The sequence below is a fragment of the Erinaceus europaeus genome, chromosome 9, assembly GCF_950295315.1.
Source record: "Erinaceus europaeus chromosome 9, mEriEur2.1, whole genome shotgun sequence".
NCBI classification, from domain to species: domain Eukaryota; kingdom Metazoa; phylum Chordata; class Mammalia; order Eulipotyphla; family Erinaceidae; genus Erinaceus; species Erinaceus europaeus.
The window spans coordinates 55,567,278-55,586,583 of NC_080170.1; the positions used below are offsets into that span (position 1 = coordinate 55,567,278).

At 40.6% G+C, this 19,306-nt stretch overlaps 2 protein-coding genes across 4 annotated transcripts in view; both read left to right on the forward strand.

Annotated features, from left to right (window-relative positions):
- Window positions 1–641: 641 nt before the first annotated feature.
- LOC103118553 (zinc finger protein OZF-like) lies at window positions 642–18,589 on the forward strand. Of its 3 annotated transcripts, XM_060197999.1 has the most exons (4): window positions 642–1,935; window positions 7,258–7,403; window positions 7,553–7,643; window positions 14,229–18,589. In XM_060197999.1, exon 4 carries the CDS (start codon window positions 14,307–14,309, stop codon window positions 15,870–15,872), a length of 1,566 nt encoding a protein of 521 aa, XP_060053982.1. In that variant the 5' UTR covers window positions 642–1,935; window positions 7,258–7,403; window positions 7,553–7,643; window positions 14,229–14,306; the 3' UTR covers window positions 15,873–18,589. The 3 variants fall into 3 exon arrangements, with proteins under 3 accessions (XP_060053982.1, XP_060053981.1, XP_060053983.1); XM_060197998.1 differs by lacking the exon at window positions 7,553–7,643; XM_060198000.1 differs by lacking the exons at window positions 7,258–7,403; window positions 7,553–7,643.
- Window positions 2,060–19,306, forward strand: part of LOC132540407 (zinc finger protein 501-like) — an 83,594-nt gene continuing 66,347 nt past the window's right edge. Inside the window, exon 1 of the mRNA XM_060198006.1 lies at window positions 2,060–2,079. The gene's annotated coding sequence lies outside the window, so the exon portion shown is untranslated. The remainder of the gene's footprint in view (window positions 2,080–19,306) is intronic.

Below are 19,306 nucleotides of genomic sequence, written 5' to 3' on the forward strand. Positions count from 1 at the left end.
TCTCCCTCCCTTTGTTCCTTCCTTCCTTCTTAAAATATTTTATTTACTTATTGGATAGAGACAGAGAGAAAGTAAGAGGGAAGGAAGACCCAGGGAGAAAAAGAGAGACACCTGCTGCATTGCTTCATCATATGTGAGACTTTACCCCTGCAGGCAGTGACCAGGGGCTTGAACCCCGGTCCTTGAGCATTTTAAGATGTGTATGTTCTATAGGGTGTACCACTGCCTGGCTCCTCTTTTACATGAAATTTCCCTTCTTCCCCAGCAGAAAGTGGAAGTACTCCTCAGTTTTACTAATGCTTGGGATGAGCAGGCATTAACTTTTTGCAAATTGGTGACTTGCTATGTCATTGTTTCAAGGTATATTTCCTTTGTATAGGTGAATGTGAACTTGTAATTTGCTCTCTCTCTCTCTCTCTCTCTCTCTCTTTGCCTCTAGGGTTATTGCTGGGGCTCAGTGCCTGCATTATGAATCCACTGCTCCTGGAGGCCATTTTTCCCTTGTGTTGTCCTTGTTGTAGTTATTGTTGCCATTGCTGTTGTTGTTGTTGGATAGGACAGAGAGAAATGGAGAGAGGAGGGGAAGACAGAGAGGGGGAGAGAAAGACCTTCAGACCTGCTTCACTGCTTGTGAATCGACCCCTCTGCAGGTGGGGAGCCAGGGGCTCAAGCCAAAATCTTTGTGCACACTCCTTTTTTAAGCTTTATTATTTATTTATTTTTCTCTATTAGAGCACTGCTCAGCTCTGGCTTCTAGTGTTCTGGGAAACTGAACCTGGGGCTGTAGAACCTCAGACAAGAGAGTCTTTTGCATAACCATTTTGCCCCCCCCCTTTCTTTTTGTTAAGTGTGTGTGTGTGTGTGTGTGTGTGTGTGTGTGTGTGTTTTGCAGAGCACTGTTGAGCTCTGGTATCTAGTAGTGCCAGGGACTGAACAGGTGATTTCAGAGCCTGAGGCATGAAAACCTTTTTGCAGCACTCCTTCACCAAAGCCAAGCTTTCCTCCTGCAGGTGGGAATCTGGGGCTTCAATCTGGGCCCTTGAGCATGGTAATATGTGCTCTTAACTAGGTGTGCTATCACCCCAGCTTCCTTTCATCCTTCCTTTTTCTCTCACTCTGTCTTTCTCCTTATTTGATACAGAAGTTGAGAGGGAAGGGGGAGAGAGAAAGACACTTGGCTGCACTGCTTCACTGCTCATGAAGCTTCCCTCCTCATGAAACTTTCCCCTTCTAGGAAGGGACCAGGGGATTGAACCCAGGTCCTTAAGCATATAATGCGTACACTCTACCCAGTGCGCCATCACCCAGCTCCTGGTCATACATAACTTTTCCAACTGTGGTGTGAGGAGATTATACAGATACGGATTTGAGCTGTTATGTGCTAGTAATTACATATTTTTTAAAAAAGGATTTACAAAATTAGACTCAAGTTCTGACCATCCCATCTAGTCATTTTAATTGTTCCTATGCTACAGAATGAATTAATGAGATATTCATCAACTATCCCCATTCTGACTTTCTCCATCCCCTGGTACATCCCAGCCCCAGGCTCCATGCCTAGATGACAGATCCTGAGACAAAAGCCAGACCTTGTGTGCACATGCGCACCACACTCCTTAATGGTTCATGCAGTGGGCATCATCCAATCAGGGCCCACAGAGGGATGTGTGACTGGGACCCTGTCCACTCAGGGTTTAAGGAGGGGCCAGGCCCAGTGCAGTGTGGGCCAGGGGTGGCGGGTGTCCGCCTCAAGGACTCTCTAGGCATTGTGTCTTGTTGGTGCGCACAAGGCCCATCTTGGCTGTGGGAGCCGCTCTCGCGTCGCGGTGACCAGGCCCGCGAGGACTCAACCGGCGGGGGGCAGAGGACCCAGGAAGAAGGGCCCGGGGCCGGGGGCTGCGAGGACGCAGCAGGGCCTAGAGCCGGCAGACGCGGGTGAGTGCGGGGACGAGAAGGATGCTCTGGGGGACCGCTCCCCTCCCCCACCTACTCGCTCCCGCCGCATTCCGGGGGTCCCCCTGCTGTCCCCTCCCGGCGGGGTCCCCGAATCTGGACTCACGTCACCGGGTTTGAGACGAGGTCAGATGGGGGCCGCGCGGCCCGGGGGGGGGGTTCCCCGCGAGGCGCCTGCAACAGCCCGAGTCTGTGGGCCTGGCTGCCCAGCGCCCCCCGGGTCTGAGCGGACGAGGGTCCCGGCTCCTCCAGCCTCCTCCCGCCGCGGCGTCCTGTCGGGAGGGGCGGCTGGACAGATGTCCCCGGGACGCCCCGTCTGGGTGTGGCTGTTGGGGGGGGGGCACAGGCAGCCGCACACCGTGCAGGGAGGGGCAGGAGCGGGGAAAGTGTCAGTGGACCCTGGTGTCAGTCGGGGTGCGGAGGTGTAGCACTGGGGTGCTGTGAGATGGGGCTTGTAAAAGCCAGGCACTTTCAGTGCTGAGTTGTAAAATCAGTTACTACAAAGAAAAGAGTGCGGACTGGGAGGGCACGCGGTGCACAGAAAGGTTGAACTGTCTGGCATTAGGTCCTGAGTTTCATCCCTGTCATCGCATATGCCAGAGGGATGCTCTGGTTCTCTCTCTTCTCTCTCTTTAGTTAGTAAATAAATAATTTCCTCAACTATAGAAAGTAGTGACATACTATTTATTTATTTATTGCCATAAATAGGTAGGCAGGTTCCAGTTACTTGAAACTATAAAAATCCCCTGAGCCTATTTTACCTTTGTTCCTTAGTGGAAACAATGGTTCTGTGTGCTCTCATTTTCAGAGGCTGTCGCTTTTTTGTTTCCATGAAGGGGAATTATCGTGTGCCTGTTTTACAGTGTTTGTGACAGGTCCACCCCAGGGCATCTGGGGTCTATAGGAGCAGAATCAGCACTATCAGGGCATTTGTTTAAAAAACATGTGTGAGCCTCATTTTTTTAAAAAAAATTTTTATTTATACAAAGGAAACATTGACTAAACTATAGGATAAGGGGGTTACAACTCCACACAATTCCCAACATCAGAACTCTATTTCCAAAAAAAAAAAAAAAAAAAGAACTCTATATCCCATTCTTCAACCCTGTGGGAGTATGGACCCAAGGTCATTGTGGGATGCAGAAGGTGGAAGGTCTGGCTTCTGTAATTGTTTCCCCACTGAACATGGGCGTTGACAGGTTGATCCATACATACTCCCAGCCTGTCTCTCTCTTTCCCTAGTGGGGGAGGGCTCTGGGGAAGCAGAGCTCCAAGGCATATTGGTGGGGTTGTCTGTCCAGGGAAGTCTGGTTTGCATTATGCTAGCATCTGGATCCTGGTGGTTGAAAAGAGAGTTAACATACAAAGCCAAACAAATTGTTAAACAAGCATGGACCTAAAAGTTGGAACAGTGCAGATGAAATGTTGGGGGGGTCCTCCATTTTGTAGAGATCTAGTAGGCATATTTTAGTTATATTCCAAAGGGCCTGGGGCTATACTAGTTTTTCTTTTTCTTTTTCTTTTTCTTTTTCCCTTGAGCCTGAAATCTTATATGCAGGTGGATCCAAGCTATTCTCTGGGGAGATGATGTCATGGCTGAAAAAGGCCTAGAAAGCTGGATCAGGGAAAAGAGTAGCTCCCTAATATGGGAAAGGTGTATAAATATTGTTGACTGTAAACCCCATTGATTTGATGTGCTCTGGGACCCCTATTCAGCTTAGAAGGTTATGTGACCTCTGCATCCCTGTAGATCTGAGCTCACATTCTGTGGTCACGAGTAGTAACAGTCCAAACTGCCCCAATATTGGCCCATCTTTGTCAGGTGTAGCATAGAGTATGTAGTCTGTCCTCCCTTCGGAGGATGGAACATTCTCTACCATTGTTGATCCAAGTTGAAGGCAAGGACCTATGGTGGCCCACAAAGAGGTCTGTTGTGTTGTTCCTGGTAGAAATGACCAGTAACAATGGAGAGAGGCGGAGTCAGGCAGTAGCACAGCGTGTTGGGTTAAATGCACATAGCCGGTTCCAGCCCCCGGCTCCCACCTGCAGGGGAGTCGATTCACAGGCGGTGAAGCAGGTCTGCAGGTGTCTTTCTCTCCCCCTCTCTGTCTTCCCCTTCTCTCTCCATTTCTCTCTGTCCTAGCCAACAATGACGACATTAGTAACTACAACAATAAAATAATAATAATGAAAGCAAGGGCAGCAAAAGGGAATAAATAAATAAATAAATATTTTTTTAAAAAAGAATAAACATTAAAAAAATGGAGAGAGGGATTTATTCGAGGTCTAGGCCCATCATGTCTGTTTGGGAATCTCAGGACTCACAGATTAAGGTCCCAGCGTGAGCCTCATTCTAAACCCACAAATTAACATTTCCCTCCCTCCCTTCCTTTCTTCCTTCTTTCCTCTTTTCTCCCAGGGCTTAAATGAAACTTCAAGCCTACTTGATTCTACTCCTCATTTTTCTCTTCCTTTCTTTGTTTCTTTCTGTTTTGAACTAGAGGGTGAGGAACAGGGAGAAAGAAAGAGACACATGGGGTTTGGTCCATAGTGCAGCAGGTTAAGCGAGTAAAGTGCACATTGACACAAAGTGCAAAGACTGCTTAAGGATCTGGGTTCAATCCCCTGGCTCCCCACCTGCAGGGGGGTTGATTCACAAGCGGTGAACCAAGTCTGCAGGTGTCTTTCTCTCTCCCTCTCTGTCTTCCCCTCCTCTCTCTATTTCTCTCTGTCCTATCCAATAACAACAACAAGGGCAACAAAAATAAAAAAATAAAAAGGCCTCCAGGAGCAGTGGACTCTTAGTGCAGGGACTGAGCCCCAGCGATAACCCTGGAGGCGGGAAAATAAAAGAGAAAGAGATATATCACTGCTCATGAAGCTACCCCTTTGCCTGGCACTTGCATTTGGTGGCCAGCGACTCATACTCTGCTCCTCGTGCATAGCAGTGTGTGTTGTAAGGATGGTCTCTCAATTCTAAAACATCCTTTTTTTTTTTTTTGCCTCTAGGGTTATGGCTGGGGCTCACTTAGTCCCTGCACTACGAATCCACTGCTCCTGGCAGCCATCCTTTTTTCTTTTTCTCTCTCTTTTTGTTGGATAGGACAGAGAGAAATTGAGAAAGAAAGGGAAGGTACAGAGGAGGAGAGAAAGAGACACCTGCAGACCTGCTTCACCGCCTGTGAAGCGACCCCCTGCAGGTGGAAGCCTGGGGCTCAAACCAGGATTCTTACGCAGGTTCTTGCTTTGCACCATGTGTGCCACCATCCAGCCCCCTAAAACATCCATTTTATATATAAATAGGACGGAAACTTTGAGAGGGAAAGGGAGGAGACGGGGGGGGAGAGAAAGAGAGACACTTACAGCACTGCTTTACCACTTATGAACCTTCCCCATTGCATCTGGGAACCAGGGCTTGAGCCCTGGTCTTTGGGCACAGTAATGTGCTCAACCAAGTGTGCCAACACTTGGCTGCCCCCCCCCCCATAATCTTTTTTTGTATGGGCCCCAGAACTCTTTTATTTATTTATTTATTTAAATTTATTTCTTTATTGGGGTATTAATATTTTACATTCAACAGTAAATACAATAGTTTGTACATGCATAACATTCCCCAGTTTGCCATTTAACAATACAACCCCCACTATGTCATTTATCATCCTTCATGGACCTGTATTCTCCCCACCCACCCACCCACCCCAGTGTCTTTTACTTTGGTGCAATACGCCAATTCCATTTCAGGTTCTACTTGTGTTTTCTTTTCTGATCTTGTTTTTCAACTTCGGCCTGAGAGTGAGATCATCCCATATTCATCCTTCTGTTTCTGACTTATTTCACTCAACATGATTTTTTCAAGGTCCATCCAAGATCAGCTGAAAACGGTGAAGTCACCATTTTTTACAGCTTAGTAGTATTCCATTGTGTATATATACCACAACTTGCTCAGCCACTCATCTGTTGTTGGACACCTGGGTTGCTTCCAGGTTTTGGCTATTACAAATTGTGCTGCCAAGAACATATGTGTACACAGATCTTTTTGGATGGATGTGTTGGGTTCCTTAGGATATATCCTCAGGAGAGGAGTTGCAGGATCATAGGGTAGGTCCATTTCTAGCCTTCTGAGAGTTCTCCAGACTGCTCTTCACAGAGGTTGGACCAATTGACATTCCCACCAGCAGTGTAGGAGGGTTCCTTTGACCCCACAGCCTCTCCAGCATTTGCTGCTGTTAGCTTTTCTGATGTATGACATTCTCACAGGAGTGAAGTGATATCTCATTTGCATTTCTCTGACAATCAGAGACTTGGATCATTTTTTCATGTGTTTCTCAGCCTTTTGGATCTCTTCTGTAGTGAATATTCTGTCCACGTCCTCCCCCCATTTTTGGATGGGGTTATTTGTTGTCTTGTTGTTGAGTCTGGCAAACTCTTTATATATGTTGGTTATTAAACTCTTATCTATGTATGGCATGTAGACCCCATTCTGTGAGGGGTCTCTTGGTTTGGGTAGTGGTTTCTTTTGCTGTGAAGAAGCTTTTTAATTTTATGTAGTCCCATAGGTTTATACTTGCCTTAGTCTTCTTTGTAATTGGATTCGTTTCATTGAAAATGTCTTTAAAATTTATGCGGAAAAGAGTTTTGCCAATATTTTCCTCTAAGTATTTGATAGTTTGTGGTCTAACATCCAAGTCCTTGATCCACCTGGAATTTACTTTTGTATTTGGTGAAATACAGTGATTCAGTTTCATTCTTCTGCATGTTTCAACCCATTGTTTCCAACACCATTTGTTGAAGAGACTCTGCTTTCCCCATGTAATAGTCTGGGCCCCTTTGTCAAAGATTAGATGTCCATAGGTGTGGGGCCTCATTTCTGGGCGCTCAGTTCTATTCCACTGGTCAGTGTGTCTGTTCATGTTCTAGTACCAAGCAGTTTTGATAACAATGGGCCCCAGAACTCTTAATGATTCTGTGTATGCATATCAACCTTAAGAAGCAACTCTGAAGTGGTGCACAGTAGAGGTTTCCTAGATTCACAAATGGAATTTTAAGAAAAATCATCTGTCTCTTCCTCCACAGATACTGCTTTTCAGCTTATAGATACTAGTATTGTTTTAATTCAGTGCTTACCAACAATTTTACATAGTTAAGTAGGAAGACTCCCCGACAGTGTGCTAGAGTTAAGTCCAGACTTTTAGGTCAAGACTGTTTTACAGAGGCCTGGATGGGGCAAGCTGAACAGTATTCTGGGGGGAAAAAATTAAGAACTGGAAAATTCATCTTTTATACTTTTCTGTGTCCTGCCTGTAGGTGAGTTTTTACCAAGTGAATAGTCTGTGCTGGTGTCTTTAGAGGCGTAAACTCAAGAAGCAGCTCTGAGCTCTTCCTATAATCTCGCCTGGAAAAGAAGTCAGAGGAATAGCAGGAGACAGGATTGGCATTTTTTTTTTCTTCAGGTAAGTGTTATATTCCAGTTCAGGGACTATGTCTTTTCTTCCTGAAGTGACTTGGATTTAGAAATTGCAAATGTTTATTTCTCTGCTTCTGATCTTTCTTCCTTTTTTTCTTTTAAATTTTTTATTATCTTTATTTATTTATTGGATAGACACAGCCAGAAATCAAGAGAGAAGTGGGAGAAGGAGAAGGAAAGAGAGACACCTGCAGACCTGCTTCACTGCTTGTGAAGCGACCCCCCTGTAAGTGGGAAGCCAGGGACTCCAACCAGGATCCTGCATTTCCTACTATGTGTGCTTGACCCAGTGCGTAACTGCCTGACCCCCTCCTCTTTTTTTCAAGAGTTAAGTTACATTAGTTCCTTAGATCGTTCTTTTCATTACGTTACAGTCTTCTTTATATTGTCTTAATCCAGGCTTTCTATATGAGATTAATAATTTGGACCATGCGCTGGGAAGACACCATATAAGTTATGCCAAAAAAAATCATGCTTGAGGCACTGAGGTCCCAGGTTCAGTCCCCAGCACCACCATCAGCCAGAGCTGAGCAGTCCTTTTACCTCACCCTCACCTGCAACCTCTCCTCTCCACTCTCTGTTTCTCTCATTAAATAAATAAAACTTCCGGCCCACATCTGCAGGGTGGGAAGCTTCACAAGCAGTAAAGCAGATCTGCAGGTGTCTGTCTATCTCTCCCTATCATCTCCCCCCCTCAATTTCTGTCTTCAGACAAAAAAATAATAAAATAAGCTATTAAAAATATACAACATGGCGGCTGGACGGTAGGGCAGTGGGCTAAGTGCACATGATGCAAAAAGCACCAAGGATCCTGGTTCAAGCCCCAGATCCCCACCCGCAGGGGAGTCACTTCACAAGTGGTGAAGCAGGTCTGCAGGTGTCTGTCTTTCTCTCCCCATCTCTGTCTTCCCGTCTCTTGATTTCTCTCAGTCCTATCCAACAATGATAGCAATAACAACAACAATGATAAACAACAAGAGCAACAAAAGGGAAAAAATAGCCTCCAGGAGCAGTGGATTCATAGTGCAGGCACCGAGCCCCAGCAGTAACCTTGGAGGCAATAAATAAATAAATAATATTAAAAATAACTAATTGGACTGAAAGTAATGATCTGTAGTTGTTGAAAATGCTTTTTTTTTTTTTTTTTTGTCACAAATCAAGGGGGAAGTTGTTGAATTCAATATTCCTACTGAGGATGGGTAAGTTCTAGGGAAGGGTTCATTTTTAGGTCCCAGATAGATGCTTCATCAGCATAAAGTAATTGGATAGATCAGCAAGATGATGCTAGGATTCAGAATTCCTCACAGTTTTCTGAAAAAGAGCCTTGCTAAATAGAATGTGAAAAACTTAACTATTTAAAGTACACTATTTCTGAACATTATAGCTATATGTAACTTGAGATTTGCATATAATTGCTGTTTTTTTCATAATAAGATTCATGTTTCATTTAATATTTTTCTACCAATACCACAATAGTGGTGATGTGTCTTTCCTATTAGGCACCTACTGTCAGTTCTTAGACTTGCAGCTGATGTTTTGGAAGGGGTTATTTGTTTTCTTGTGGTTAAGTTTGGCAAGCTCTTTATATATTTATTAGCCTCTTGTCTGATGTGTGGCATGTAAAGATCTTCTCCCATTCTGTGAGGGGTCTCTTAGTTTGGGTAGTGATTTCTTTTGCTGTGCAGAAGCCTTTTAATTTGATGTAGTCCCTTAGGTTTATACTTGCCTTAGTCTTCTTTGTAATTGGATTTGTTTCATTGAAGATGTCTTTAAAATTTATGCAGAAAAGAGTTCTGCCAATATTTTCCTCTAAGTATCTGATAGTTTCTGGTCTAATATCCAAGTCCTTGATCCAGCTGGAATTTACTTTTGTATTTGGTGAAATATAGTGGTTCAGTTTCATTTTTCTGCATGTTTTAACCAATTTTTTCCAACACCATTTGTTGAAGAGACACCACTTTCCCCATTTAATAGTCTGGGCACCTTTGTCAGAGATTAGATGTCTATAGGTGTGTGGGCTTTCTTCTGGGCTCTCAGTTCTATTCCACTGGTCAGTGTGTCTATTCATGTTCCAGTACCAAACAGTTTTGATTACAGTGGCCCTATAATAAAATTTAAGATCTGGGAGTGTGATTCCTCTAGTTCTGTTCTTCTCAAGATTGTTTTGGCAATTCTAGGTCTTTTCTGGTTCCACCAACACCATTTATTAAAGAGACTTTCTTTTCCCATTGGGCAGTTTTGGCCCCTTTATGGCCTGTCGTGTACCTATACATGTGTGGGGTTAGTTCTGGGCTTTCTATCATTTATATAACAGAGCACTGCTCAGCTCTGGATTATTGTGGTGCTGCAGAATAACCTGGGACTTATCTATGGTGCCTCAGACATGAAAATCTCTTTATATAACCATTATACTGCCTCCTCAGTCCTATTCAATAGTCTTGGGGGGGGGCAACCCAGCCCCCTAGGTTCTTTTTTATTTATTTTTTATTATTTACTTTTCCTTTTGTTGCCCTTGTTGTTTAATTGTCATAGTTATTGTTGTTTTTGTTGTTGATGTCATCATTGTTGGATAGGACAGAAATGGAGAGGAGAGGGGGAGTAAAAGAGAGACACCTGTAGACCTCCTTCACCGCTTATGAAGCCACTCCCTTGCAGGTGGGGAGCTGGGGGCTTGAACCGTTATCCTTATGCCAGTCCTTGCACTTCGCCCCACGTGCGCTTAATCTACTGCACTACTGCCCGAACCCCCCCGCCCCGGGTTCATTTTTAATTCCAGTTCTTAAAACTACAAGGTTATATTGTCATTTTGCTAGTTCTTTTTAATTGTAAACTGTTATTGCTTGAAGTGTGTATTTTAGTAGGTTATTTCTTTATTCTTAAATTATTTTATTTCTTTTTGTTTTATTGGATAGAGACAAAGAAAAGTCAAAAAGGAAAGGGGAGCTAGAGAAAGAGAGAGAAAGACACCTGCAGTACTACTTCACTTGTGTAGCTTTCTCCTTCAGATGTGGACTGGGGACTTGAAGCTGGGTGGGTCCTTGAGCATGGTAACATGCACTTAACTTAACCAGGTGTGCGACCACCCACATCTCTGCACCTTACTAGTTTAAAAGCTGATTTCCATGTGCGTTTTCTTTTGTTGTATTTCACTTTATTGTCTTTTAATGTTTTGATTTCCATTTTGACCATATTATTTATACAAGAATATGTTATTTTTTCCATTTTGACCATATTATTTATATAAGAATATGTTATTTTTTCCCCAGATGTTTGTGGAATTTCCATCTGCTTTTGATTTCTAGTTTCATTTGATTGTAGCTTAATAAAATACCTAAATGATTTCATTCTTTTACATATATTAAGACTTATTCTATGTTATGCAAACAGACTCTCATGCCTGAGGCTCCAAAGCCCCAGGTTCAATTCCCTGCACCACCATAAGCCAGAGCTGAGCAGTGCTCTGGTAAAAAAAAAAAAAAAAAAAAAAAGATAAGAAAAAAAAATAAAGGAAGAAAGAAAACTGTAAAAAAAAAAAAAAGACTTATTCTATGAATGAAGAAGTTGCCTACACTTAATTGTTTGATGTCAAATTGAGAATACTTTCTATTTTTGTTTGTGTGTGTGTGTCTCCACAGTTATCAATGGGACTTGTTGCCTGCACTAAAAATCCACTGCTCCTGGTGGTCATTTTTTCTTTTTCTTTTTTTTTTTTTTTTGATAGGACAGAGAGAAATTGAAAGATGTGAGGGGCTAGGGAGGGGGATAGAAAGACACCTGCAGACCTGCTTCATCGCTTGTAAAGTGACCGTCCTGCAGGTGGGGAGAATAGTATTCAAATGAACTTTTGTCTATAAACTGTAGTGTAGTGCAATAATGTCCTTTTAAAATGTCTGTCTGCGTTTTCTAATCATTTGAGATGGGAATATACACTCTTCTCTCCCATGTTACTGTCTCTTCCTTCAACTCTGAATGCTTGTTTTATTCATTTTTTAAAATTTATTTACTGGGAGTTGGGTAGTAGTGCAACTGGTTGAGTGCATGTGGCGCAAAGCACAAGGGCCACTTCAGGATCCCGGTTTGAGCCCCTGGCTCCCCACCTGCAAGGGAGTCACTTCACAAGCGGTGAAGCAGGTCTGCAGGTGTCAATCTTTTTTCTCTGCCTCTCTGTCCCCTCCTCTCTCCATTTCTCTCTGTCCTATCTAACAACGATGATATCAATAGCAACAACAACAATAATAACTACAACAACAATGAAAAATGACAAGGGCAACAAAAAGGTAAAAAATAAATATATTAAAAAATTATTTATTTATTTATTTTAATGAGAGAGACAGACAGACACCAGAGTACTGCTCAACTCTGGATTATGGTGGTACTGGAGACTGATCAAGCCTCAGCATGAAAGTCTTTTTGTGTAACCATTATATTGTCCTCCAGACCTGTTTTATTCATTTGTTAACCCTGGTATTAGATGCACACATATTAATAAAAGTTAGTATATTTTAGAGCTTCTTAGTGAGTCACAATTCATTATTTATAATGTCTTTATCTGTTACACTTTTTTTACACTTATCATGTATCTCTGAATAATAATGTGATAATCTATTTCTCTTACCTATCATCTCTGAAATATCTTTTTAAAAAATATTTATTTACTTATTTTCCCTTTTTGTTGCCCTTGTTTTTTTATTGTTGTTGTTATTGATGTCATCGTTGTTAGATAGGAAAGAGAGAAATGGAGAGAGTAGGGAAAGAAAGACAGAGAGGGGGAAAGATAGACACTTGCAGACCTGCTTCACCGCCTGTGAAGCGACTCCCCTGCAGGTGAGGAGCCAGGGGCTAGAACTGGGATCCTTACGCCGGTCATTGCGCTTTGCACTACCTGAGTTTAACCCACTGCGCTACCGCTCAACTCCCTGAAATATCTTTTTAGTGTGGTACTGGCATCACATATGTGCATATTTAGAACTGAGTCTTGCTGATAGTTCTTCTTTTTAGTTATCCATTCCTCTAATTTTTATCTTGATTGGGCAAGTTCAAATTATTTACATATAAAATTATACTAAAAGGGAGGAACTAAATATTCTTTTTTTTTTTACTATTGTTGTTTGCTGTATATTTTAATTCTTTAAAATGTTTGTATTATCTTTATTTCATAAAGACAGTCAGAAATTGAGAGAGAAGGGGGTGATAAAGAGGGAGAGAGACAAACACCTGCAACCCTGCTTCACCACTTACAAAGCTTTCCCCCTGTAGGTGGGGATCTGGGGCTCAAACCCTGGTCCTTGCACGTTGTAATGTACGCTCAACCAGGTGCACCACCACCCAGCCCCCTATATCTTAATTATTTTTTTTTTAATTTTTATTTATTTTCCCTTTTGTTGCGTTGCCCTTGGTTTTTTTTAAAATAAATAATTTTTTTTTTTAAGAAAGGAGACATTAACAAAATCATAGGATAGATGGGGTACAACTCTACACAATTCCCGCCACCCAATCTCTATATCCTGTCCCCTCTCCACTAGCTTTCCCATTCTCTATCCCTCTGGGAGCATGGACCCAGGGTCCTTGAGGTTTGCAGAAGGTGGAAGGTCTGGCTTCTGTAATTGCTTCCCCGCTGAACTTGGGCGTTGACTGGTCTGGTCGATCCATACTCCCAGTCTTCCTCTCTCTTTCCCTAGTAGGGTGGGTTTCTGGGGAAGCGGAGTGCCAGGTCTCATTGGTGGGGTCTTCAGTCCAGGGAAGCCTGGCCGGCATCCTGATGGCATCTGGAACCTGGGGGCTGAAAAGAGAGTTAACATACAAAGCCAAACAAATTGTTGAAGAAGCATGGACCCAAAGGATGGAATAGTGGAGATAAAGTATTGGGGGGTACTCACTGCAGATTCTAGTGTACTACTGCTTTCAGGCATATATCTGCCCTGGTTTATGGATACGTGTGGACATATGCTCTATCTCCTGGAACCTGGTCTATATCTAGGTTTTGGGACTTTGTTAGGAAGTGAACCACCTGGGATGGAGTTAGAGAATACTATGAAAGGAAAGATCTCACCCGAGTGATGAAGCTGAAGGGTTGTCATTCCACACCTGAAGTCTCTGGACACAGTCTGAAGTGAAGCATGATGAGGTGGCACTCGTTGTTGCCCTTGTTTTTTTTATTGTCGTTGTAGTTATTATTGTTGTTGTTATTGATGTTGTCATTGTTAGACAGGACAGAGAGAAATGGAGAGAGGAGGGGAAGACAGAGGGGGAGAGAAAGATAGACACCTGCAGATCTGCTTTACTGCCTGTGTAGCGACTCCCCTGCAGGTGGGGAGCCGGGGGCTGGAACCCGGATGGTTATACTGGTCCTTGCACTTCGTACCATGTGCGCAAGAGTCCAATTTTTTAATCCATTGTGCCACCTCCTGGACAACTCAATCCTTTCTGTTTTCTTGAGAAGAATGATAGCTTAGAGTTTTATCTCAACCTTGCCATGGTGTGCCAAAGAGGAAAAATAGCTTAAAGTAGATGGCAGCAATCTTTATATCATTTTAGTGTGTTTTCGTCATCATTAGCACTTGGTTGTGTTGCTGTGGTTTCTTTCTTTCTTTCTTTCTTTTTGTTGTGGTTTCTATATGGATTTCTAGAGTATCATAAAGGCATTCAGGTCATTATATTGTTAGTAACTTTGTTTTTCATGGTGTAACAGAGTACTGACTCTTCTTATTTGTCAGTTGCATAACGTACTTATAAGTGCAAGTTTCATAGATTTGAATTTTAAAGTATTTATTCTGATTATAATAAAAAGAATAATGTATTTGATATCTTCCAGATACTTCTTTTGACACTCAAGGCTTTATGCCATATCATCTGTATAGGAGTCATTCCTAGTAGTACTTTGGGAAAAGATATGGAAGCTGTGGCATTAAAAGACTTGGAAGAAACAGTGAAATGTGAAGAGCAGAAAACTTTATATTGTAAAGATGTTCAAACTGTGATAACTAAGAATCTCACTGCAAAAAGAGATCAGAGTTATAAAATACTTTGGGGAAAACGCCGTTGCAAGTCAGCTATACTTCCTGAGAACCAATATAAATGTAATAAATGTGTGAAAGTTTCTTATCAAATTTTAGACCTTATTTTACATCAGAATATCCATATTGGAAAGAAGGAGCCTTATAAATGCAATGAATGTGGTGAAACTTTTTACCTGTCTTCAACTCTTACTCAGCATGGTAAAACTAAGTTAGAGAAAAATCAATACATATGTAATATATGTGGAAAAGTTTTTAATGAGTGGTCACATCTAAATAAACATAAAATAACTCATTATGGTGAAAAATCTTACAAATGCAAAGATTGTGGTAAGGCATTTTACCATAGCTCTGAATTTAATCGACATTATAGAATTCATACTGGAGACAAACCGTACAAATGTAAAGAATGTGGTAAGACCTTTATCCAGTCCTCAAGCCTTACTGAACATCAGAGAATTCATACTGGAGAGAAACCTTACACATGTAAAGAATGTGGTAAATCCTTTAACCAATGCACAAAACTTACTCGACATTATAGAATTCATACTGGAGACAAACCTTACAAATGTAAAGAATGTGGTAAAACTTTTAACCAGAGTTCAATCCTTACTAGACATCAGAAAATTCATACTGGAGAGAAGCCTTACATATGTAAAGAATGTGGTAAAGCCTTAAGCTCTAAATCGAAACTTATTGAACATCAGAGAATTCATACTGGAGAGAAACCATATAAATGTAAAGAGTGTGGTAAGGCCTTTAGCCGGACCTCAAACTTTTCTGAACATCAACGGTTTCATACTGGAGAGAAACCTTATAAATGTAAAGTATGTGGTAAAGCCTTTAGCCGGGCCTCAAATTATGCTGAACATCAGTGGGTCCATGCTGGAGGGAAACCGTACAAATGTAAAGAATGTGGCAAAGCCTTTAGTCAGGCCTCAAAGCTTAGTGAACATCAGAGGGTTCATTCTGGAGAAAAACCATACAAATGTAAAGATTGTGGTAAAGCCTTTAGCCGGACCTCAAATCTTACTGAACATCAAAGAGTTCATACTGGAGAGACACCTTACAAGTGTGAAGAATGTGGTAAAACCTTTAAACAGTCTTCAAGCCTTACTCGACATCAGATCATTCATACTGGAGAGAAACCTTACAGATGTGAAGAATGTGGCAAAACCTTTAACCAGCGCTCAAGCCTTACTCAACATAGAAGAATTCATACATGTGAGATACCCTATAGATATAAAGACTGTGACAAAAACTTTACAGAATGCTCAAAACTTATTCAACACCAGATAGTTTATACTGGAGAAGAATTGCACAGCGTGGAAAAGCCTTTAAGTGGAACTCAACCCTTACTCAACATCACAGAATCCATAGTGGATAGAGATCCTAAATGTGAAGAAGATGACAAAGCCTTTGTTTTTTTAAACAGATACTAGAAAACACCAGAGTGCAAAAATTTAATCATTAAAAAAAATTTCCTTAAACATTAACTATGCTAGAACAAGAGTTTTCAGCCCTAGACTCCAGGATTAATGTTGGCATTACATATGCCAAAGAAGACTGGTAGTCTGGTTTCTCACTCTGATAAAAATAAATCATCTTTTTTTTAAAAAAAGATTCTTAAAAATCATCATATTAAAATTTTTAGGGCTGAAAAGAGAGCTCACCAGGTAAGGTGCCTACATTGCTTCACAAGTGGTGAATCAGTGTTGGAGGTGTCTCTCTTAATCTCTGTCTCTCACCCACTGTCAAGAAAAAGGGAAAAAATGGCCACCTGGAGCAATGGAGGAGGAGTGCTGGCATTGAGCCTATCAATAACTCTGGTGAGAAAAAAAATAAATAATTTTTATTACACATTGAAAATAACTACCACAAAATACAAAGGCAGCCAAAGGAATTGGGAGAGGATATTGCATCTCACAGTGTCCTACAAGGGACTTATACCTGAAATATACAGAAAAAGTATATAGGGGAGGGTGGTAGCTGACCTGGTAAAGTACATGTATTACCATGCACAAGGACCCGGGTTCAAGCTACCAGCCCCCACCCGTAGGAGGAGAGCTTCACAAGCAGTGAAACAATGCTTCAGGTGTCCTGTCTCCCTTTCTGACTCCTACGTCCTCAGTTTCTCTCTGTTATATCAAATAAAGTTTAAAAAGAAAAAGTATACAACTCACAAACAAAACCCCCAACTAACTCAATTTCAAAAATACTAATGAACTATAGACACTTAAAAACTATTCAACATCATTTTTCATTAGGGAAATGCAAATTAAAACTACAGTACCCTCACTGGTAAGAATGACTTGTGTCAGGAATATTGGGAACAATGGCTGACAAGAATGTGGGGAAAAAATTTAATGAAATTGAAACAAATTATCTTTGCTCCTGTAATACCATTTTTTTTGCATTTTTCACAAGGACATGAAAACTCTCAAGGATATATGCACATCTATGTTCACTGCAGTACTATTTACTATAACCTTAATAAAGACTCAATTTGGCAGTCCATCAATAGATGTCTGGATAAAGAAGTCTTAGGGTATATACTCAGTGGAGTATTAACTACTAAGATAACATCATATGAGACAAAAATAATGAAACTAGGTTATTATGCTTAGTGTAACTAGAAAGTAAAAGACATCTACATGATGGTTTTACTTATGTACTAATGTGTAACAAATCAAGTGAACTTGCAAAATAATATCAGGTTTGTATACTCTGAACTATGGTATCTATCAGGAAATTGGGATAGGTGGTATAGGAGATTGGTAGAGGGGTCTGGTTAAATTACACTGAAACTGGTGATGTTTATACACAGTGGGCTGTATATACATGTATATGTGTGGAACTTTTTCTAAATTCATATAGTAGTGTAAATGTTAAGTCAATAAAAATAAAACAATCACTCAAATCCTCCATTGAAAAAGTATTTAAAAGTAAAAATAAAGCTGAAGTAGCAGAATGGTTATGCAAAAAAACTTCATGTAATGTGTCAGACTCCAAAGTCCCAGGTTCAATTCCCTGCACTACCATTAACAGTGCTCTGTTAAAATAAAGATAAAAATAAAATTTAATTGAACATCAAAATGTGCAACAGAGAGTAGTTACATCTCAGTACTGTAAATCAGTATTGCGGAGAACACGTAGACCTTTTATTAGTATGTTTCAAAGAATGATGGTGATGGCTTTTTGTACATATATATTTCATTGAAGTATGTCTTATGTTGATGCTATCTGAGTACATTGAATAACAAATTTTAATGTACATCTTCTCTCATTGCTTATGTGACACCTTCAGTCCTAGTATGTATGTGAAAGAAATCATGTGGTTGATTGTTGCTATTTAAAGATATGGCATGCCCTTACTGTTGATTCATGTGTAATTTTTCACATATATTTAATTTTCAATGAGTGATCAAGGGCAACATAAGTGACAATACGTGAAGGAAATCTAAATTCAATTGTAATTTATGGTTGACTTACATTTTTTTTTTAATAATGAAATGTTGGTTTGTTTTCATTAATAGATTTACTTTTCAACATGAGTTAATTTAGACTTTTACTTTAAACAGACTTATATACAAAACTTATATACCTGACAGTGCTGCTATGTACCCACCAGGATTTTTTTTTATATTTCTAGAAGCTTGACAAAAATATGTGCCCATCTGTATGATCATACATAACTTATTCCAGTTGAGTTTTGTCAGCCAGTTGTGGTTCTTGTTTTTTTACACCCTCACTTTGCCTCCACTATGTTCTCATCTTGTAAATTTGGCTCTTTTATCAGTGTTAACTCAATGGTCTTTCTGGTTTATATGTTGAATTTTATGTCCTTATTTTGTATACAAACAATACCCACTCCTTCTGGCTTATTTTGCTTTGCATATGTTGTATTTTTTGCTACCATAATTTAGGTATTTAAAAATGTTATGTTGGTATAAATTGTTATGAAGTAGGTGTTTAGGACTTCATTATTCAGTTACTAATACACAATAATTCTCAAGTTTATAAATTGTTTTGCCTAGTGTCCATTAAAGACAGAAACCTTGTAGTCTGTTAATATATTAATGTGTCATAATAGCAATAGAAAAAAGTAGAGAATATATGTGATGAGATTGAAATAAAGAAATATTAGAAGAAAATAGAATTGGACTGTTGGTCATCTTTATGTTGTAGATACATATGTTGATTTTTATTTATGCACATCCATAATTATTACTATTCAGTGTTTCAGTGAAATTACTAAAACAAAAATGACAGAAATCAGACTAAATGATAGCTATTCATTAACAGGCATAAAATAATTTGCATCCATTTTTATTCTATTATCTTTATTTATTGGATAGAGACAGCCAGAAATCAAGAGGGAAAGGGGTGATAGAGAAGGAGAGAGACAGACACCTGCAGCACTGTTTCACCACTCGCAAAGCTTTCCCTCTACAGGTGGAGGGACTGAGGGCTTGAACCTGGGTCCTTGAGCATTGTAATACGAGCACTCAACTTGGTAAACCACCACCCGGCCCCTACATCCTTTTTTTTTTTTTTTTTTTTTAAAGAATCTCAGTGTGGAAATTACAGAGGCACAAATGTTACATCCTTATATAGAACAGGAATATATCTTGTGTGACCAGGCTTTGGTGTACTGATTGAGCTAAGTTATGCAAGGACCCATATTCAAACTCTGATACCAATCTGCAACAGGGAAGCTTCACAAGTGGTGAAGCAGATTTTCACGTCTCTCCCTCTCTCTCTTTTACCTCCAGGGTTATTGCTGGGACTTGGTGCCTGCACTATGAATCCACTGCTCCTGTGGCCATTTTCTTGTTTCTTTTTTTTTGATAGGATAGAGAGAAACTGAGAGGGT

Coding starts and splice junctions, on each gene's coding strand:
- LOC103118553 (XM_060197999.1), top strand. CDS start 14,307: ATGGAAGCTGTGGCATTAAAAGACTTGGAAGAAACAGTGAAATGTGAA.